General features: G+C 37.0%; 1 protein-coding gene across 4 annotated transcripts in view; it reads right to left on the bottom strand.

Annotated features, from left to right (window-relative positions):
* LOC118750280 (contactin-2-like) overlaps nt 1-24,084 on the bottom strand; it is a 105,940-nt gene that overhangs the window by 22,129 nt on the left and 59,727 nt on the right. Inside the window, exons 3-4 of one of the 4 annotated variants that reach the window (XM_036485004.1) lie at nt 15,150-15,298; nt 14,769-14,851 (exon numbers count right to left, since the gene is read on the bottom strand). In XM_036485004.1, coding sequence (XP_036340897.1) covers nt 14,769-14,851; nt 15,150-15,298 — 232 coding nt within the window. The other 3 variants (XM_036485005.1, XM_036485006.1, XM_036485003.1) reach the window with 3 other exon arrangements.

The following is a 24,084-nucleotide window of genomic DNA, read 5'->3' as shown; positions in this document are numbered from 1 at the left end:
GTAATGATTGAATCAATTGAGTGTGCATTCTCATTTTTTTCGTTTCAAAAATGTGATTGTTTGATTTAAAAAATTTAACAACCACTCTTGAGATTGGTTACAAATTGTAAACACAAAATATGTAGTGTGTTATGGAATGGTTGACACCCATTCACATAGAGAATGTGAATGCAAAAAGAGAACTCAATCATGTATGATTGGACGTTTATGGGAATGCAATCTGTCATTATCATTCAGTACTAATACTATTTGTTGTATCAGGGTTGAAATTTTTGTACTCAAAATGTGAAACCAGAAGATTGCCATCTCCCTTAAAATAAGTAAACAAATAAATATTTGGTGCTAAAATATTTGTTGGCCGAACTTCTGCTCAAACTTGATTTTATAAGAAGAGTTTTCAAGGCAGAAATATACTCGAAGGTTTGCCATTGCGTGCCGAAGGACGACTGCTATTTTGGGTTATGATCTGACCAGGTATTTAACCATGGTCCTATGGAGTGGAAGTACGCACATGTAATCACTCTGCTACGGCGGCCGCCGTAAGTACATGCTATACATATCGTCGTTTCAAAGTATAAAACCGCGTATCAAGAAAATGCAAAACCGCGTAATTGCATAAATTATTTTCTAGAGAGTAAAGTCACCCATATTTCAAAATGGTTATCTTTTTTATAAAGCAAACGTATTTCTGGCTAGTATATTTCAGGACGAATGAATAAGAATTGAGCCAAGAGATTAGATTATTTATTCTTAAAATGCATGAAAACTATAGTATGCTTGCAAACAATTAATAACATTTTGTGATAAACAGTTTTACAAATGTATTTGCACTTCAAATTTGTATTTTAATAAAGTATTAATTAAATAAATTATTATTGTAAATTATTATTTTAATAAATAGATATAAAGATATTTATACTTGGCAACTCTTGGACTTTTCTTCATTTGTAACAAATGACAGATGTAAACAAAATAAAAAAATAATTGTATTTTTACAAATTTAAAGCAAACGGGCGTTCTTTACAAAAAAATGTAGTTAGGGATCGAATTGCGCATATTTTTTTTACAATATCAAGTGCCCATAAGAAGTGTTAAACCACTAAATAGCTTAAAAAACGCTTTCAAAAATTCGAAACGAGAGTGAAGTGCAGTGTTCAATTGTGATCGAAATTGCAGGCAAAATTTGTGCGTGTGTAATTAATGTTTTACTTATTTGAAGAAATGTTGCCCGTTGTTATTAAAAATAAGCAAACCAAGACCCCCGCTTTCCACTGGTGGTTACATAATACTTGAATAGCTCCTTAATTAACATGTGTTTGTTTTGAGCACGCACGGCCAGTTAAACAGGCATGTCTGAGTCGATTTCCTTCATCATTCTTAGCAATTTGATGTGCATTTTTATTGTTATGTGTTGCAAACAGACATTTTAGGAACTAAATAGGTTCTAAAATCTCTGTACACAAGCGCACTTATTTTTAACAGTTTCCAGTTTATGTAATATTAATCAAAACAGCTTTTATTTATTTTATGTATTATGTGATTTCTGGAAGCGTCGAATACAAAAAAGGGCTGTGACTGGGTTTATGTAATTTGAAATTGTATTGATGATTACTAATAATAATAGAAAAGCGCTTACATATCGACACAACTAAAAATTTCATATATTTCAGTAGAGCCAATTAAAGATTTGTTGTTTCGTAATTTAGCAATATGTCTTGGAACGTAATTATTCCGGATTATATGCAGTCATACTGTAAGCTTTCAAATTATGTATTTTTCTAAACCTGAAATTTTGAATTGTGCCGTTATTGCAGAGGACCATCGACATATGTTAGTGTTTGGCCGAGCTACTCCTCCGATTGTGGCATGCGCCTTGATGTTGTCGCACAAAGGGGAGGGACCTACAGTTTTACGCCGACTCCTGCCGGGGGCCGACCACTACCAAAAAACATTTTCTTTTTTTTTTTTGTTGGCCGGAACTGGGCTCGGACGCTCACCCTGCGGAATGGTAGTGCGCACTTCTAAACACTACACCACAGCGATCGCTTAATTAATTTTAATCATTAATCGCGATTAACCATTTATTCGTTAATTTTTAGTCATTCATAGACTAACATTTTGTCGACAATACTCGCATAAGATAGTCCCAAATTTTCACAAAACAGAAAAGTGATTTTCTTCAAAACTTTTGAATGACGTCTTGACTGAACTTACTAATTCGGAATTTCTACTATTACTTATAGAGTAGGCTATTCATAAAGTCTGGGTAATGAAATAAAAATTTTTCTATTATAAGTTCCATAAATATAAGGAGACTTTTATTGTTTAATTTATTTTTTGCACATAAACTTGTATCTTGAACTTCTTTTTCCAAAAAGTGAGGATGTCAAAATTTCAATAGATATCGGATGTACGGTAATTTTCCAAAGAGATCTCCTAATAGATAAGTTCATGAAAATTATTCCAAACGAAAACTTAAAATTGATAAAAAAATAATAACTAAATTTAACTAATTTATATTAGAGGTTTGAAGTTTATCCCACTGTAAGTATGAAATCATCAGCTATGTGTTTCCATTGTCACTTTTTCGTAGCCATATCAACAGCCTGACAATTAAGAAGATTGTGACATTTCATGCTACCATACGCAATATCTTAAATCCTTAAAATTTTATTATTAACCTTTTGTTTGTTAAAAACATTTTCTTCTTAGATTCGAAACTTGATCAAGCAAAATTGCCTTTGTTTTTGACTAAGAGATGCTCAATAAGCTCAGAATTGTAGTTCTCATTTGCATACATAACAATAAATTATTAATTTTTGTTTCACACCAACTCCAATATTGAATAGTAAAATATATTTTAATCTTACCCAAATAAACAACGATTTAGTTCAATGGTCAATCACATATAGAGTATAGGGTGGTACTGTGTTAAAGTTTTAAAGTTTTTAAACGTAAAATGACGGCTAATACCTTTTTAAGCGTTTTGTAATTTAACCAAAACTCATTAGCATCCACTCAAGCAAGGAATTATTTACTTTTCAACATGCATTAGCAGAGTGCACTTCTATTTTGTTTACAATTTGGTTGTCAAACACACTACATCGGATCTTTTGACACATTTACCAGAATTTACCACCAGGTAGCTTCTGACAAAGAGATGACCTTACTAACTCTCTTATTTGTCCTCTCAGTTGCCAGAAAACCATGTACGATTTCCGGTAAAATCTGGAAATTCTGCTAAAAAATGTTAATTTCGGACTCATGCGGGTTTACAACTAAATAATATTGGGAATACTTTTGAGGTGTTTGAAGAGGGTTGCGACCTGTTTGAAACTAAATTTATTTATAATAATCATATTTTGGCCTTGACACTTTTGCTAAGTTTTGGCCGAGCTTCTCCTCCGATTTGTAGCGTGCGCCTTTGCTGTCACACAAATGGGAGGGACCTACAAACTTACGCCGACGCCGAACGGCGATACAATTTTTATGATGAGCTATTTTTTTATTAAAGACACTAAGATTTTTAAAATATTTTCACTAAAATTTTATCAACCTAAATGTAAAGCTTATGCCAAGTAGTTATCTAATTTAATGTAAATTTTAAACATTTTCAAGATAAAACATGAATTATATTTAAAACGTAAATATTAATACAACTGTTTTATATATAATCCCAAACATATGATATAAAATCCCCTCTACCAAAAAACTTAAATTGGGTAACGCGGTTTGAATTTTTACAATTGAGCAATTGTCAAAAATCTTCCTTTTTATCAAAAAGTTATTTACCAGGGTGTCTTTGAACTAATGATTGGTACTGAGTTAAAGAATGCACACACATAAAAGATTGCAGCCTTTTCAATACTCATTCAGTGTTAAACCTTTTTTTGATTGGGCATTGGTTTTTTCAATCTTGCTATGAATATGTTGATGTGTGAATTCATAACTGCTTTGAGAGAATGGAAAATTCAAAAATTTTAAACCACAATCCTAAGCGAAGAATATGTAATGAAAACTGGATAAAAAAAAATTGTTGATTTAAAATTGAAAATGATTTCACACTTACACAGCTCTGATACATGGTAAGCCGGGGTGTATCAATTTTGAGTAAATTGGCGTCCTTAAATTTCGAAATATTGAAGTTTCAAGCATTTATGAAATTTACCGTTATATGAAAAGCGGCCGTAATTTTAGTCCGATTTCAATAATTTTCAAAATTTTGCTTCTGTGTGGTAAGTACAATAACCGCACCGAGTTTGGTGCAAATTGGTAGAACGGTTACCGATATACATATATGTGATCATAAGTGGGCGGTGCCAAGCTCATTTTCCAAAATTTTACCATAAGCGTATTTCTTGGTAAAGAGTTGTTGCAAGCGTCAATTTTGAATAAATTAGCTTTAATATTTACTGATTTATCGAAGATTTTGTATTTCTCTAAATTACTGTTATATGGGATGTGGGCGTGGTTATTGTCCGATTTTAAAAATTTAGTATGCTGTACCAAGGCCAACAACTGTGCCAAGTTTGGAAGAAATTGGTGCAGCGGTTACCAAGATATATACACATGTAACCATAAGTAGGCGTGGCTGCGCCCATTTTCCAAAACTTTATAATACTCTTATTTTTCGTCTGAAAATTATTGTAAATATCAATATTGAGTGAATTATCTTCAGTAGTTACTAAAATATCGCAGTTTTCGTATTTCTGGAAATTACCGTTATATGGAAGGTGGGCGTGGTTACAGTCTGATTTCGCCCATTTTCAATACCATCCGTCGTACGCCAGAAAGAAGTGCACGTACCAAGTTCCGTCAAGATATCTCAATTTTTACCCGAGTTATCGTGTGCACAGACAGACGGACGGACAGACAGTCACCGCTTAATCGATTTCTCTTTTCATTCTGATCATTTATGCATACATTTGTCTATATCTATCTCGATTCGTTTTGTCTGTTACAAACAACCGTTATGTGAACAAAGTTATAATACCCTTGTGCACAAGTAGGGACACGAATTTCGATACGATACGATACCACATCGATACTTTTGGCATTCGATGCCGATATTTTCTACTCGATAGTTTTAAAACGATATTTTTTGGAATCGAGTACCAGAACCCTAGTATCGTATCGAATGTCATAAACTCACATTACAAGGATAATGTTATTAACAGTTCTTCCGGTATAAATTGGGCTTTAAAGGGCAGAAATTTGTAATATAGTTAGGATTACATGTGGTGGAATTTGACCACGCACGCGACCTCGGTGTTTTAAGTCAACACATCAATCTCTACGTGCTGTTACACAATATTTTAGTGTTTGACCGAGATTCTCCTCCGATTTTTCGCGCACGCCTTAATGTTGTGGCACAAAAGGGGTCCCTACAGTTTGCGCACTGCTAACCATTACACTAGAGCGGCCTATATACCAGACCTATGTTTAGATAAAGTTTTTGGATTTTGGTATCGATATTTGGAATATCGAGTCTTTTTATTCCGATATTAATGGGTACCCGATATTTTTGAAGCGATACTTTAAATGAGTACCTTATCGATACTTTCTGTTCGATATCGTGTCCCTATGCACAAGTGCTCTCGGGTATAAAAATGACAACGTCTTGATTATAAAAAGGCAATATGATGACCATCGAAAAATACTATAAACCTAAGAAGGGCGGCGTCTTGCGCTTATTTGCAAATAGTACCACTAATCAATACTTATTTGCGTGGTTTAGTTATTTGCAAATAAAAAATTAACTCAGCGTTTATACGGTAAAGTTTACCATTTAGCAAATTGTTATTTGCAAATAATACGTGCATATTAACGTAGTATCTAACGCATTAATTCTAGATAGATATAGATATATACGTCAAGACCAACGCCCAACGCCGTTGTCTGTATTTAATAACGGCTCTATGACAAAATATTCAAGAAATGTATTCGTAGATTTTGATTTACTTCATTGAGCTTAGGGTTGCCGAACGTACTGCTTTTGGAAGTAAACTTACTCCTTTTTATTGAAATGTACTCCCTTGGACTCCCAAAAAAAAATATCTGGAAATGTACTTCTTCATTAGCTTTGTACTTCTTTTGTACTCCTTTTTCCACTAGTAATATTTTATCAGTTTTTTTTTTTTGAAAAATAAATGGGGCCTTTATAGATTTTGCGAAGAAGTAGTTTACTGTTAATTATCCACAGATTTTACTTCAATTTTATTAATCTGTTTTTAAATTTTAACCTTCATTTGGGTTTACCGGCGGTAAACAATTTGTGAGAAAAGCGCAAGTCTTCGTCGGTTACTTTATTGCATATTTTCTGTAACCATGGGCTAATTTCCCCCATTTGGGTCCTTTATACTCCGGCTTTTGTCCAACATAAGGGCTCATACTCAGCAATCGAAAAGACTCGAAGCTGGTGATTAGGAGGGCATTCATTCGACCAACCCTATACATTCTTTTATTTTATTTTTTTATACAAAATCTAAGAAAAAATACACCTGAAAAAGAAGTTCGTGCCGCATGTACTTATCTCCCAAAGCTGTCAAATGCAAATCAGGATTAAAATTTTAAAACCAATTAATAAAATTAAAGTAAAATATTTACAAAGTTAACAAAAAAAAAACACAAAATCTATAAAGAACCCTTTTATTTTTCAAAAAACCTGTGCGACAGCTATTATTTTGCGCGCTTTACTTTGCCATTCATATTGTGGCAAACACTACTTAGTAAGCAAAGTTAAGTGTGATAGTGAAAAGGTGTAAGCATAGCCTTAGGGGCAGGGCGCTCGGGTATAAAAATCAATATTAAATTAATTATAAGGCTTAAATTAAAAAAATGGTCATACATTCAGGAAGAGTCTGGAATTCTTTTGTAGTTTTTAGTTTTTTAGTTGGGGAAACTTTCCTGTAAGGGCGGTCATTGAGAACCGAATTCTACGCAAAAGTACTGTGTATGCAAGTGAAAATTGTGACTTTTGGCAATTTTTCTAAGGGGTCCCGTAGGGGCCCTAGGTGGTCGGGAGTAACATTTTTGTCAATGACGGTTCATGCCCTCTCCAAAAAGGTCGGAAAAGGTGCCACGTCCACTCCCCCTTCGATCACCCTCTCTTTAACAATCGTCCCTATTGGAAAGCCAACACATATAGTTATTAATTTTTCACATTTATTATTGCTTTGAAAAAGATTTCTAAGATATCTTTGTTTGTTTGTACCTAATTAATGGTAATTTGTAACAATAAATTGCACAAAAATTAAAAAAAAAATTGTACTCCTTTTTTATGTCATGTATCGAGAATATAAATATACTCCTTTCTCCGTTTCAGAATCAGGAAACCCTAGTTGAGCTTGAATGGCCAGAGGAAGTTGGAGGATTTCTTGAAGTGGAATCCAACAGTGAATATTTCGTGCACCAAACAATCAACGCACTGAATATCGTGCGCTTTGCGCAATTTGCGTTCGATCACAGAGTTGTCAGAGATTGAGACACGTTGATAGTTGTGCTTGACAATTCCACGTTTGTAGAACAATGCACGAACTGATTTAAGATTTGGATAACCCCATGTGATATAAATGGTTCAATTTGATGAACAAACCGTGTTAATGTGGCGAAAACGGAACAACAGTAAAACCTTACGCACTTTTAGTGCAACTTTGTTGATACCGCGGATACATATACAAAAGCCAATTTGTCTTCTGTAGGCATGTAGAATGGGCCGCGTTTCTTTGCCAGACGGCGCAATTTATTCTCACTATCAACTATTTCTCAGCATGCACCAAGTTTTCACGCTTGCGGAGTGCAATCACAGCAGATCACTTTAGTTTACGCTTGATCAGGGTAGCACGTTTGCTGACCTGCTTCTTGCTGAACTTCAGCTATGACTCGGGGACTGCAGACAGCTTCCTGGAAGGTTGTTTGCCCTTTGCTTCGGGCTTCTTACCGGCCGTGGTGGCAGTCATCTTAACTTGTAACTTAGCACGTTGAGAAGACGAAACAAATTTCGCCAAATGATTGGAGCACATCTTAGATAACGCCACTCGATTTATAACATTTCTATTAAGCACAATTCCATTTAATTAAATACTTTTTTAATACATAGATATGCTGCAACCAGGCACTTACTTTCCCAAATTTCATCTTGCTTATCGGCATAATTTTTCCAAGTGTGCCTGCGCTGCTACTTCATACTAATAACTTCATTTTCAAACTGCGCCTTTTTTGTTGCCTCACCATATTCTAAAAATACGTAAAATTTACATTAAACAATAGAAACCCCAAAAATTAGCAAATAAAATACTCCCTTGATTTTGTTTTGTTGTCAAATTTCTGAGAAATGTGAATTCACCACGATGCAATACAGAAAGAACAAGACCAGGAATGTAGTTTTAAGTAAACCTAATATTCAGTGGCAATGCGCAGAGCGTTCCGAGTAGCAAAATTAATTTGTATCAAATATAACATTAAACGGTGGTTATAATACACTTTTTAATATTATTAATAAGTGTACATACATTATATGGTATTTCTTTCAAAAATTAATGCACTATATACATATTTTTTTAAATGTTTCCTAATTTCTTTCATTGGTGCTGAAAAGCAACCATGGGTGTAAGAAATTGTGTGCTACCTAAAATTTCACCTCTAGAAACTTTATTAAAGGACTTCACCACAGTTTTCTTACTGGATATACTGAGATATGTATGTTAAAATATTAACTTACTATTATGCAATATTTATACAAATTTGGGGTTTGTCACAAAAAATCTAAAATCGAAAAGTGCTGATAAAGTTACAGGTTCTCCAAATTCTGAAACAACATGACATATTTATCTGGTTTGGCTTGTAAGCGCTGTTTAAACAGCGATCTCGCCATTATGCTAGATTCTAATTGTTTTTTAAAAATACTTGACATCCGCATTCGCAATCGCATCCGCGGATGTTAGCTGTTAGATATTCGCATCCGCATTCGCATCCGCGGATGTCTAAAATTCCACATCCGCAACATCCCTAGTATACACATCTATGTATATAAAATAATAGCCGTTTTCGTTGTTCGGGGTTAACTCAAAAACTACTGCATAGATTTCAGTCAAATTTTCAGAGGTTATACCTTGCATATATGGTCCTATTATATGCTACCAGAAAACTCGGTAGGTGGCGCTGGGGTCGAGTTATTTATAAAAATCTTATTTATGGACCGATTTCTTTTAAATTCAAAATGTGAGCTACCAGCATGATGGCAAACACGTTCACCAAAAATAGACCCGCTAGGTGGCGCGCAGTCGAGTTATTTATAAAAGTTGTATGAACCGATTTCTTTAAAATTCAAAAGGTATAGTTTCAGCATAATGCAAAATACGTTTACCAAAAACGGAGCCGCTAGATGGCGCGGGAGGTGAGTTATTTATAATTGTTGTATTTATGAACCACTTCGTAAGCATGATGAAAAAAGCACTGCGAAAAACGGCCCCCTAGATGGTGCTGGAGTCGAGTCATTTATAACCTATTTTGTTAATACACATTCGAAACGTTTATTACTTCCATGGTGATTTTTTTTTTCATTCGAAACATATTCAGCCTTATCATGAGTTTCATCTCCCCTGAACCGGTTCGCTTTTGGCTTCCATGTACTTACTATAGGGGAATCAAAATTTTCGCGTGAATTTTTTTTCAGGCGAAACTCAGGATAAGGAAGATTACATACATAAAATGATAGCCATTTCCGTTTTTCGGACTAAACTCAAAAACCACTCAATAGAGCCCAGTCAAATTGTCGGAGGGTATACCTTTCATATATGGTCCTATTATAGGCTACCAGAAAACACGCTGGTGGCGCTGGAGTAGAGTTACTTATAAAAGTTGTATTTATTAACAAATTTCGTTCAAATTCGTAGCGTGACCGCTGGAGCTTAGGTATTTAGAAAATCAGTATTTTTTATAAAATCTGATTGCAATTCATAATTCGTATTCATTTCATGACAAGCAAAGGTTTTGCAGAAAAGGGACCCATCGGAAAGCGCTGCACCCGAAATATATAGAAACCCCCGCGGGGTTTGTTCTGCTTTGGCCCTATATTTTTCTTAGACGAATTTACTTTTCAGATGGCTAAATCAAGGATGCGTTTAAGTATGCATATAAAGCCCGTAAGACTGTGTAAGCGTGATCTTGCTCTACCTCCGATTGACGAAGTTGCTCGAGGCGACCGTTATTACAGCAGCAAGACTAAAAGAAACCAATTCATAAATATTAAGACGAATTGTAAAAGTGGCGAATTGACAAAGAAAGATTCGACCACATCTGTCCAAGAAGGAACACATGGCTAAATTTGAACGATATTCATGAGATCACACGACTCATGTAGCCAATGTACGCGGAAACTTTTCATCCTGTGGGGCAGCGAGGATTTTTGGCCGTCCTATAATTGAAAACACTCATCTGTGCTCTTGAGTTTCCGTATAAGGACTTTTATTGGCTTACATGGTATACCGGACCAATGCTGAAGTTTCAGGATCATAGAAGAATATTACGTACGCTTGGCAGAGATCACACAGGTGGAAATAAGACGATAGGTAAAACGCATTACATCGAAAGGCATTAGTATTCCATATGGAATCACAGCGTTACTATTCTTGGCATATGTGTGAGGAGGATTCCGTTTTTTAGTCGTTTCAATTTAAACTAAACATTTTTAACGCTATTTTTGAATTGGCCAACGCAAAAGATCTTATGAGGCGCCGCGAAGCAAGCGGGCATTTGCTAGTATCCATATATACTCGTACATACCCTGCAGTGCGGAAATAAAGCATATAAACATACAAGTGTACAATGTAATCGAAAGTACATACTGATAAATCTTATTTAAAACATTTGTATGATTATGCTAAAATTTCATACTTTTAACTGGACTATCAATAAAATTATAGTTTAAAAAACTAAAACCTCCCTATTATAATTGCCATTCGTACTGTCATCAGGTATGTAACTTGAGAATAGAAATCGCTGCGTCTTTTAGGCGCATCAATATCGCCGCCAAAAGAAATTATCTACATAAAAATGAAAAAAAAATTTCTGAGTTTGGTATATTTTAGAGTTTTGGTAAAAAATTAAAGTTTTGAGGCAACCCTGAGGATGACACTGAATTAGGCACACTAACGCTTGCTCACTTTTAGCTCGTGCTTGTTTGTGGTAGTGTCCATCAAGGCTCATGTATGATAATTATTTTCGTTTTTAAGAGATGCTGAGATTGCTGTTCACTGTTATGATCTGATTATGCATACTTCGCATAACTTCGCACAACTTCGCATAAACTTCAAACTGTAATTTCGTATGTACTTTGTATGTATTCCATTACCCAGAAATTAGCAGAACTGTTAAAAACTTAGGGATCTGTTGAGTTTAGATTTTGCTTCACATTTTCTTAAGTTACATTTTTATTGCACTGGTACAAATGGTTGTGCGAAGTATGCATATTCAGACATTTAGTATTTCCGCAGCTGCTGTGCGACGAAGATCATGAAAGTGGGGATGTATGATGATTGTAATGTATTTTTACCACCCTCTTCACCTTGAGAACTGCTTTACCTCTTGTGTAACACTTGCTGGCTCTTTGACTGCTTCAAGAGCCAAAAATGTGCCCATCCCTGCTGTAATCAATCCGAGTGCACCCTGGGTCACGGCAGAAAGAGAGGGAGCTTTGGTGGGGCCACTCCGACTTATTTGGTTTAAGGGCTCACTGAAGTCTGCAGCGTCTGTTCACCAGTAGGTGCGGCTGCAAGCGGGTGTCTGCGGCAAAGCCTCGGATGAGACCCAATTATGATGACAACCACGGCAAACGTTTAAGGTACCTCTGCACGGCTGGTTGATGTCCTCGGAAGGACAAAAGCTGACATCACCGCCATCCAAGAAATGCGTTGGACGGGGCAAGGCAAGCAATGTCTGGGGCCTTGCGACGTCTACTACAGCTGCCATGTAAAGGAGCGCAAATTCGAAGTTGGATTTGTGGTGGGAGAGAGACTCCGTCGTCGAGTACTGTCGTTCGCCCCGGTGGACGAGCGTTTAGCCACAATCCGCATCAAAGCGAGATTCTTCAACATCTCGCTCATCTGCGCCCATGCCCCGACGAAAGAGAAAGATGAGGCATCCAAGGATCTCTTCTATGAGCGCTTGGAGCGCACGTACGAGCGCTGTCCCCGTCATGATATGAAAATCGTGCTTGTCGACTTCAATGCCAGGGTGGGCAAGGAAGGGATCTTTGGAACCACCGTCGAAAAATTCGGTCTCCACGACGAAACGTCCGACAAAGGATTGAGGCTGATCGACTTCGCCGGGGCCCAAAATATGATAATATGCAGTACTAGGTTCAAGCATAAAAATACCCATCAAGATAAGTGGCTGTCTTCGGATCGAAAAACGAGAAACCAAATCGATCATGTTGTGATAGACGGAAGGCACGCTTCCAGTATTTTAGACGTACGCACACTCCCGAGGCCCAAACATCTGTGCAGGAAAAAATGTGTGCCCAAATATGCAAGGAAAGCTTAACGTCGAAAAGCTGCAATCACAACAAACAGCCAGCGCTTTCGCTACTGCACGTACGAAAACCACGCTCTTTAAGTCACTCATCATGCCCGTGATGGTATATGGCGCAGAATCATGGACAATGACAACATCCGATGAGGCGGCTCCTGGAGTGTTTGAGAGAAAGATTTTGCGGAAGATTGGCGACGGCGAGTACCGCAGACGATGGAACGATGAGCTGTATGAGCTTTACAACGACATGGACATAGTGCAGCGAATTAAAATACAGCGGCTCCGCTGGATTGGCGTTGATTTTTAATATATTTTTTTCTTGTTTGTTCTTGTTGAGATTTGATTAGGGGCTCAGTTGTCGAAAATGCTAAATTACGTTCTGCTAAGAAGGAGCATAGCAATAGGTCCATTCAATGTCAAAAAATTTTTACGAATTGTTGCTAGTACTTGCAAGTTTTTACTGGAAATGCATTCAATAACCCAAAATATTTGCAAGAGGGAGCGAATTCGAGGGCGCAACAACCCGAGCGAGCTGCAAATTCTAGCAAGTACAAATTTTACTAGCAGGAATTTGCAGGAGACAGAAAGTAAGGTTATGTTTCAAATTCAAATGTAAACAACTGTTTACGAGGATGATTTGATGAAACATAATTATAGTATTAATAACAGATTGGCGCTTACACATATGTTAGTGTTTGGCCGAGCTTCTCCTCCGATTTGTGGCGTGCGCCTTGATGTTGTCACACAAAGCGGAGGGACCTACAGTTTTACGCCGACTCGGAATGGCGATTGTATTTTTATGAGAAGCTGTTTTTCATGGCAGAAATGCACTCGGAGGTTTGCCATTGCCTGCCGAGGGAGGACCGGTGTTAAGAAAAAACGCGCACTGCTTACCACTACACCACAGCGAACCGTAATTAGTGAAATGAAAATATGGATGAAAATTTTAAATCTATTGTATATTTTTTTATTTTTATGACGATGGGAACTATTCCCAATTAAAAAGAAAATTGCACGCCAGAACTTAACCGTCAGAAAGTGTCAAAATGGCTCAAGTTGCAAGTTTTTATTAGTTTTGCGCTCAATAACTTTTTCTGAAAATTTTCTCTTGCTCTCAGTTTTACTCTCTATTTTTCTTTTATGCTCTCGCTGCAAGTACTTACTGGAAAAGTTATTGAATGGACCTAATATCTCAGTCTTTTTTGCATTCATTACATTTTCATTGAAGCCTTAAAAAAGTCGCCTACTATTTTCTGCCGTTTTATGCTGCACAGCTCTTCCTGATTTGGCTTTTTATGTGCAATTGCAAATATTACAGCAAGCTTCGTAACCTCAAGTGTTTACACAACCAGCCTTTAAACACAGGGGTCCTTAGTCCAAGAATCAATCTTTTGAAGCAGCTGCAGCAAAACACAAAGATTGTACTCAGTCCATGTCATTGATGTGAATATCAGTAGAAGGGTCTTCAAACAAACTATCTAACGCTATCTATTATAATTATAAACTATAAATATGTCATAACGTTACCGCTGAAAATATACATTTCGGGCATTTTCCCAAAAACTGGTCAGTCGATTTTATTCTATGTTTCCACAAGTCTATTTCACTTACTCATATGCGTTATGCCTTTCGGCAGCGGGCGGATTTAAAATTGAATAAATATGGAACAGCTGATTGCAGTTTACCACCTACCAGAAAAATTATCAAGCTTCCTTCACGATAATTCGGTAACCGGTACATCGATAATAAAATAATTTATGCAAACAAAATACATTGGGAAAAATTACCGAACACCGAGTACCAAGTTCGGTGTGAAGACCCTACTTTAAAACTGGATCAAAATCTTCAAAAAATTCAAACCAGTGGAGTTCAACTATTTAGAAGCAGCTGTGTTTTAAATTGTAATTTTAAATTGTCGTTAACAATTGCAAATCCACTTTTATTAATTCATATGCAATGTGGTTTCCATTTGGTTTTGTAATGTGTGGTCATATTTTAATCAATTTTATCAAATAAATTTAAGTTTAAGGTACGCAATTTTAAGAAAGCGCAATTGCTTAGTTGTTTGCATACGATTTATTGTATGTAATTCTTTTGTATTTTTTATTTTGTTAAAAAATACAATAAACAAAAAGTTCACAATATTTTGGCTGAAATTACGGTTTTTTTTTAGGGTAAAGAGACGATTATCCAGCGAAAGCTTTCGGCAGCGCTGGTTAAAACATAAATTTGTTAGTTACCTTAGTTGAATGCCTCCGTGAGTGCTAAGCATACCTAACCCGTACCTGCGTACGCCCATGCATCCTGCCCAAACGTTTTTCACCTGGATAACAAAAGATCTTCTTCGTTGAATATAAAAGTAAATAAATAAATAAAAAAAACTAGGATTAAAAGAGAAAATTTTTTGAACCCTGAAGTCTGACTCTTTGGTTGTGCGCTCGGTCCAGATGGTCTAGTTATGCGGCGATGGACCAAAAGTGGTCATGTGCAATGACATTCCAACGTTATTGTAAAAATATTTTCCCCATACCTTCGGGCCTCTAGGTTCCCAGTGATGGTTAGAAAATACTTGTACTAGTATTTAATCTAGTCCAAATAGTTCAGGGTTCATAGCGACTCACCTCAACGCGATTATCGCGCAATATTGGTTTTCCGTCGTGTAGCCAATTTACGTCATGCACAGGATGTCCGGAGACAATGCACTGAAATTGCGCATCTTTATCAACATCGACGGTTTGCACTTGAGGCTGCAAATGTGCTGTTAATGGTGCTGTGGAGAATAGAAGAGAGTAATACATTGATTTCTATTGCTGCATACAAAGTTATAGTTTTCCATTGTAAAATACTAGGAATAATAAATTCAAATTAAAAAATATTATTGCATATCACCCCATTTACATGATTCAAGTCCTTGAAAGCAATTCTTGCTCATTCTCTTTTGTGTTTTCTATTCGCTTTTACACGTTTCAATTCTGTTGAATTCAAGTTTTTGGTTCTTTAAATGGGAAGCAACGAAAATGCCAAAATCAAAGCAAGAAAGTTGAAACGACTTGACGGTACAGACGCATGTGTACTCGTCCCTTTTCTTCTCACCCCCTCTCTTCCACATGCGAGCAGAATTGAATTCAATACTTGAACTGTGTAAAAGCAGTCTATGGATCATTACATATCACGATCCAGAAATAAAGGTCGCGCCATTCGCGGACCGCTAACCCTCTCTTAGTCGATTTGACAGCATCCTCCCAATCGCTGACGTCATAATATACTTTTGTTTACATTCACTGTTGCTAACTTGATGCTATTCGCACCAAATTTAGTGGGTATTCAAAACGGCAAAATTTTTGAGTTTTGTGCTTGGTGCGTTTTTGGTGCTTTTGTTTTTAGTTTGAAGACATCAAACTAGAAAATCTTAAATAAATGGAAGCAAAATTTATAGCAATCGTAAGTGTGGTAAGCAATTTTACAAAAATTTAAACAAAATCATGGCACAGTGACAATCATAAGTGGCAACGAAATATGTGCAGCACCTTCAATCAAGCCAGAAGAAATCGACCGTTGTGCAAGAAACATTGATTTTTATCGGCATCCTTACAATAAAATTATGTATTCGTATAAAGTCCATAAAATACACCAATAAAAATTGTGTGCTTCTTCAAATTCAAAACTTGGCAACACTGCCTTTTGTTCGATGCTTCCTCTTTTTCTTGTCGAGCTCGTCTTGCTCTATCATTCTGGTATATTTTGACGTCACGGCCAGTTGCTCTCAGCTCGATTGGCGCAATCTTGTATTCTATCATTCTTGATTACATATCATATGAACAACTGGAAAATAGATTTACCTCAGATATGTTTTGTGCTCTGGATGCAAAATAGACCGACACATATTTTTGTACTTCCGCATAAGATGGTCAAACATTGAAAGCTCAAAAAATTGCTAATAAAATTGCAATGACCATCGATATGTATTATGCGAAATTTCTAAATAATAATTCAAGTTAGGAATTCAATAAATTACATATGTATGCATGCGTGTCCATTAATTACCCATGCATTGTTAGGTTTTGGCAAAAAATAATTATGGTAGTGTAGTGGTTAGCAATGCGCGCTATCATTCCGTGGGGCCTTGTTCAAGCCCGTTTTCCGACCAACTTCGAAACATAAAAAATAAAAACAGAGTTTTCCGATAGATGTCGCCCCTGGGCAGGCAATGCCAAACCTCCGAGTGTATTTCTGCCTAGGGATGAAACGATACCATACAGGTCCCGATACTTTTACTTGGAAGTAGTATCTAAAGAACGTATCGATACCGAAAAAGTATAGGATCTCAGTGAGTTTAACATCGCATTGAAACGTCTGTACTGAAGATTCATCCAGTTTACTCTTCCAGTCGAACAGTTGGGCGCATTATATCGATTTTGGTGAAGCAGTGGAAGAAATATTGCAGAAGCCAAATTCACCTTAGTATCGGGCTTCGATACGAGTATTTGGTTTTCGTTACCTACTCAGTACTTAGTTCAAAAGTATCGATATTAAAAGTACTTTGTATTGAACGAATAGTATCGAGTATGTACTTTTATTTACTCGTATCGGTCCATCCCTATTTCTGCCATTTGCTTTTCTCATGGAGCACCGCAAAACACCCAGGAAAAGATTTAGATATAATTACCAAGAATTGGTTATAGCGACCAAGTGGCATAGTTGGATATGGCGAAATGAATATCTAGTTCACGAAAGTCTGCAATTTACTTGAGACTTCTAGTTGGGACAAATGTATATCTTAGTGTAAATTATGCAATTATCTGTAAAAACTGGTATAACATTTTCCTTCCTAAGAATTACCATTTCTGAGATATAGCGATTCAAAACAAGTAAAAAAGTCTAAGTTCGTGCGGAGTCGAACATTAAAAACCCGGCGCAAATATTAAATATATGTTTTTCACCTTTCCGAAAGCTACCGCTACATGGTAAGCCGGGGTGTATACATTTTGAGTAAATAAGCGTCCGTAAATTTCGAAATATTGAAGTTTCAAGCATTTCTGAAATTTGCCGTTATATGAAAAGCGGCCGTAATTTTAGTTCGATTTCAACAATTTTCAATGTTTTGCTTTTATGTGGCAAGCTCAATAACTATACCGAGTTTGGTACTAATTGGTAGAACGGTTACCGAGATACGTATATGTGATCATAAGTGGACGGCGCCACTTTCATTATTCAAAATTTCATCATAAACGTATTTCTTGGTAAAGAATTGTTGCAGGCAACAACTTTGAATAACTTAGCATCAGTATTTACTGATTTATCGAAGATTTCGTATTTCTCCAAATTACCGTTACATGGGATGTGGGTGTGGTTATTGTCCGATTTTAAAAATTTTCGGCCATTTAAATGCAGTACGAAGGCCAACAACTGTGCCAAGTTTGGAAGAAATTGGTGCAGCGGTTACCAAGATATACACATGTAACCATAAGTGGACGTGGCTACGCCCATTTTCCAAAAATTCATAATATTCTTATTTTGGGTCTAAACATTATTGTGAATGTCAATTTTGAGTGAATTATCTTCAGTAGTTACTAAAATATCGCAGTTCTCGTATTTCTGAAAACTACCGTTATATGGGAGGTAGGCGTGATTATTGTCCAATTTTTCCCATTTTCAATACCACCCGTCCTACGCCCGAAAGAAGTGCACGTACCAAGTTTCGTTAAGATATCTAAATTTTTTAATCGAGTTATCGTGTGCACAGACGGACGGACGGACGGATGGACGAACAGACAGTCACCGCTTAATCTTTTCCCTTTTCATTATGATCATTTATGTATACATTTGTCTATATATATCTTTATTCGTTTTGCCTGTTACAAACAATCGTTATGTGAACAAAGTTATAATACCCTTGTGCACAAGTGCGCTCGGGTATAAAAAAAATGGTGTTCTCCATAATATGCACAATTTACACTGTACTTGTTTCTAGGTTTAACGTGTTATCCCCGGTAGGCCTACTCCACGACTTATTAGTCCTGCTTAACTAAATAATATTGCATGAAATAAATAAAAATAGTATTATTGGAAGCGATGCAAGTGGTGTGACATAAAAGAAATTAGAGAAAACTATTCATCTAATTGATAATTACACTAGTTTACAAAAAAATCTCATCTGTGGCACTACACCATCGCTTCTTATGTAAAATTTTCCTCTGAATCTGAATATGACGTCAAAATATAATAAACTATAATATTTTTTTAAATACACTTAGATCTTTTTTTATGCGTATATGCGTTCCTCAGAAAGCCACGTAAAAAAATCCACAAACAAAAATCTTTACTTTCATACAAAAAGAGGGGATGCGTTCCAGCATTTTCAAAAACCGTATAAATTCAGATACTCCATGTAAAAAGTTCTCAAAAACCGCTTAAAAAAATCCAGTTAGGCAATATTAATCAAAACAAAACAATTTATTTATTCACGTCAACACTTATTATTCTATGTAAAACTGAACATTATTGAAATAATTTTTAAGCAAAAAATTATAAAAATTTAGGTGTACCGTCCATTTTTTCATGATCCATTGCTCGGACCTAAACTAAGTTAGTGCGGGACCACCTGTGACACACTACCTTTCCGATAGAAAATGATCAAAATCGGTTGACGTGGCCCAAAGTTATGCGGTAACATACAAAAATATTCCAACGAATTGATAACCTTCTCCTTTTTTTGAAGTCAGTTTATAAATAAAATTATATCTGTATTTTACCCAAAAACAAAAAAAAATACCAAAATACATGCATTATGTAAGAATACAAATACAAATTAATTATCAAAAGCATTGTCTCTTACACTCTCAAAAAAGCAAAAACGCTACAGCAAACAAATGGTTCGAAAACCCGCATAAATTCAAGTCCGCATAAAAAAAAAACGCATAAGTGTATAGCCAAATCTCGGTTTTTAGAGATGTGAAAAAGTGCACTAACTAAATTGCTTATTTTTATACTCGAGCGCACTTGTGCACAAGGGTATTATAACTTTGTTCACATAACGGTTGTTTTTAACAGCCAAAACTAATCGAGATAGAAGTTAACAAGGGGGCCAACACACTTACTAACGTGAATGTACTGACGCCGCACTTCGCCAAACACGCGCATAGCCAGTGCAGGTAATTGACCTGCAACGTAAGCGATACCAATTGGTTTTATGCAACCAAAATGCAAATAGTGGGAAGCGCAGCGTCAGCAACTAATCAATTAATTCAGGCCGTTTAGATACTTAGCGATAGCTTTAAGTAATATTTGTAATTCATTATTATTTGGGAGCTCAATGGTAAATATACACTTGCATTGCTAATCTTGTATTTCATTTCTATCCTTAGAGAAACCTGGGGCCGCGGGGCGGCCCCAATTTTAATTTTTTCGGGCACGCATCCGCGTGTTCATTAAGTGGCGCCCGAGCAGGGACCCACTGAAACGTGGGTCCTTGTGAGGAGCCTGCTTAACCGTGGGACTACTTCCCCTTCACTGTGGGAATCCTTTCCGAATGATTGCTGCAGGTTATGGAAAGTGATGTGATAAAGTGGTAGTGGTAAAGTGTTAGTGCAAAAAAAAAGTGAAGTAAAAAATTAAAATTATAACAAGAAGGCTTGTACATCCACATAACAAAATATTTCGAAACCGCGGTCCATCAGGACCTTCCGGAATAGCTTAGCTCTGCGATCCCCACGGGGCAGTCCAGAGTATAAAAGCTCGTCTTCCTAGAAGAGGTCAAACAACTTAGATAATAAAATAAAGCTCTCAAAAAGGCTCATAAGCGCAATAAGTTAGTTAATTCAACACTGCTAAGTCCTGTGACCCCGATGAACCTCAGGCTTAGACTATAAATTACTACGTCCTCTCCTGTCAGCCCTTGTTGGCTGATATAGGAATAACAATAGTGAAAAATGTCCTGTGACCCCGAAAACCCTCAGGTACATACATAAATCAAATATTATAGCAAAGAATTAAAGGAAGTGAAATCTTCGACACGTGTAAATTTTAACGATATTAAAAGAATGAGAAGGTGAAAACCTTTGACGCCTCACAGAACTGGATATCCTTGCGCAATCTTATTGGCTAGGCGGATCCGCGTCCCTATACTCCTAGGCCGGAACTCACCACCACAAAGCCAATTGGTTAACATATTTTGTGATCCTGCAATAGCCGCCAGTCTTAGGCTAGGTACGCCCGTTTTGGGTGCACGTTGTCGTTCACATAAGAACACGGCAGCCACTCCTTGATTTCGATGGCACTTCCAGCGTAAACATCAGAACACACTGGAGATTGCGATAGGTCCAAAATTATGTTGTGGAGCAAGCTGTGCCTTGGTAGGTTGCCTTCAATCTAATTGTTGACGACTAAAAAGGATTACACTGCCCTTCCTTGATCAGAACTCAAAGCATTTAAAGACTAATGTACTGTGAAACGCCAACCGGGTACATGTCGCCATTCATATCAGAACACGGTAAAAGTTTCACAAACCTATTTACGGTTCTTTTCTTGTTCTTTTGCAGGAAACTGTCAAAGTGTAAGACAAGAGCGGTAACTTCAAGCAACAACGAAAAAGAAGAAAAATAATACCAAACAAAAAAACGCATATAAAAGAAATATAAATTTAAAGAGCCACTGTGTGTCAAATAAGAAAATTTGATTGCATTATAGTACTGTGCTATAAAAATATTTAGTGCGTATCCCGTGCCTTGATCCTTTTAAAAAATAATTAATTAAAGAAAAATTTACATTTACTCTTGTATTGAAATGGACGCCTTAACAACCAAAGTTAATGAGCTCAATTGGGGTGTTAATGCTCTTCTAGAGCAGATAAGGAGGCTTGAGGTACGACTTAGTGGTATCGAAAGCAACGGTGTCGCTCTGGAATCTAGGCTAGGAAGGATTGAGTCTAATAGCGCAATTTTGAACCAAAATCTGGACAGAGATAAAAAGAGTTCTTTCGCTTCACTACGCCGACAAGAGGGATATTCGAACCCTCGAACATCAACTTAATCAGTTAGCTCAAGGGTATTCGAAATTGGATTAATTCTACGCGACTGTTAACCACCATCTGTCGCTCATTGTAAACAAAATTAAGTGTGACGATTACTCACAAGAGACAGTATCAGTCCTTGTGGAAACATATCGAAACAGAGCTTTAGATGTATTCATCCGGGGTTTGAGTCCTGAGTTGTCTCGCATGCTCATCGTACAAAAACCATTGCCAGAAGCTTACTCAGCTTGCCTTGACATTCAGAATTTAACGTTGCGGAACACGATAGTTCACACAGGCTCAACGAACAGAGTCGTTGTCCCAACGAATGTCTTATCAACACAGAGGCCACGTGCGCGCTCGAGTTATAACTGGGTGAACATGAATCACACTTCGGAATATAAAGGGACCCCGGGTACAAACGCTTTTAAAAGGGGGCCTACACGTCAAAGGGTGCCTTCCCGAAACAACAAAAATTTTATAATATAGAAACCAGTAGTCCTGAAGATGGACATGATTCTTCAAATTACCGTACAGAGGACGATTCACAGCAGGTAAATTTTTTGACGACCGGGCCACCAGCTTATTTCATACGAGGAGTAGTGCCTCATATTCGAGCATACCGTACCTGACGTGCCTGACCAACAGCAGTACTGCCTTAAACTTTCTTATAGATAAGGGAGCAAATAAAAATTTTATAAAGCCTACTCCAGGTGCTCGTTCAATACCAGTCGATCCACCTTTCTCGGTGCAGGCGATGGCAGGACAAATAGTAATAAACAGGAAAATTTGTGGAAAATTTGTCCATAATGTAGGGAACGACACCAAGACAACTTTCTACGCATTACCAGGACTTCAATCTTTTGCCGGCATAATAGCAGATGATACGCTAAAGGCATTCGGTGCGATGATAGATAGGAAAAACCATATTCTCGCAATCGAGCCGAACATTAAAATTCCACTGAGAAACAAAACAGTTGGAAGCATTAATTTTTCTGAAGCATCTGAAATTCCTAAGGCAGTAGTTCCTATTTTAAAGTCTCTTGTAGAAAAGTACTCCCATTTGTTCCATCCACTGAATATAAAAACAAACACCAAAACCTCAGTTCGGGCTGAGATAAAAACCACTACAGGTGAGCCCATATACACAAAAAGTTATCCATATCCCGCCAACATGAGGGAAGAGGTAGAGAAGCAGGTTACAGAATTGCTCGAGGAAGGCATCATACGGCGATCTAAAAGACCGTATAATTCACAAATTTGGGTAGTTCAGAAAAAACCGTCCTGTGAAAAGCAGTATAGAATGGTTGTCGATTTCAAACGTTTGAATGCGGTTACCGTGTCAGACGCTTACCCGATTCCGGATATTAACGCAACACTGGCCAGTCTAGGGAGCGCTAAATATTTCACGACGATTGATCTTACCTCAGGCTTTTATCAAATTGCGATGAAGGATTCAGATATACCCAAAACCGCGAGAGTACCTTTTGGATTGAAAAATGCACCGGCTATATTCCTACGCATGATTGATGATGTCCTTAAGAAATATATTGGGAGCATATGCTATGTATATATTGTCTTTGGAAAAAATTCTGATGAGCATTTAAAAAACTTACAAATAGTATTTGAAAGGCTCGCGGGCGCTAATTTGAGAGTGAATTTGGAAAAAACTAAATTTATGAGAACGGAAGTAGAATTTCGGGGTTATGTGATCACGTCTGATGGGGTGAAACTCGATCCTTCGAAAGTCCAGGCTATAGAGAACCTTTCGGCCCCAGAAACACTAAAAGAACTGAAAAGTTTTTTGGGAATGACGTTGTATTACCGAAAGTTCATTCGAGACACTCTGGCAGACTCGAGTCGGTACAGAAACAATTCTTATTATTCGCATTAAATAATTTGGACTCGACATTAAATCTCCCACCGTACGAAAGCCGCTTGAAGCTCATAAATTAGCCAACGCTGTACAGCCGTAGAGAGATGCTCGGGGTTTTGTTCATGATTAAGATCTTGAACGGGATGGTCAATAGTCCCTTTCTACTGAACCAGTTCACATTTTGTATTCCTTCTAGCCCTTCTAGATATTACAAGCCCATTTAGCTAACTATTTGTAGGACAAATTTTGAAATGCATGATGCTTTTCGTTGCCTCCGACTCACATTTTGCCATTAAGAAAACCTTACTTGAGATTTTAAATAAATAACATGTAAACCCTTACATTGCACCTTATCGTTCAGCTGGTGAACTGTATTTCTGTTCAGTTTATGAGGTAAACGTAAACGTGAAGCGTTTTCTTGTAAATAAATAAATTAATATCTTTAACCGGGAGCGATAAATTACCCAATATCTATGACTGCTTAGTACAAATGTAATCGGTTTCGTATATTTTCGCGACCGCGTAAGGCAATACGAGCATGGATCGGAAACTCGGCCTTTCCGACCATGATCAACAGCTTGTCCACAGCGCGGAGCGGAAACTAGAGCTTTCCGCCTGCCACACACTCAAAGTAATGACTTCGGGAACATGGATCGGAAACTCGTTCTTTCCG

Source organism: Rhagoletis pomonella, unplaced genomic scaffold, assembly GCF_013731165.1.
Source record: "Rhagoletis pomonella isolate Grant_MI unplaced genomic scaffold, Rhpom_1.0 Rhpom_scaffold_00193, whole genome shotgun sequence".
Lineage (NCBI taxonomy): Eukaryota > Metazoa > Arthropoda > Insecta > Diptera > Tephritidae > Rhagoletis > Rhagoletis pomonella.
This window is presented reverse-complemented; position numbering and strand designations above follow the sequence as displayed.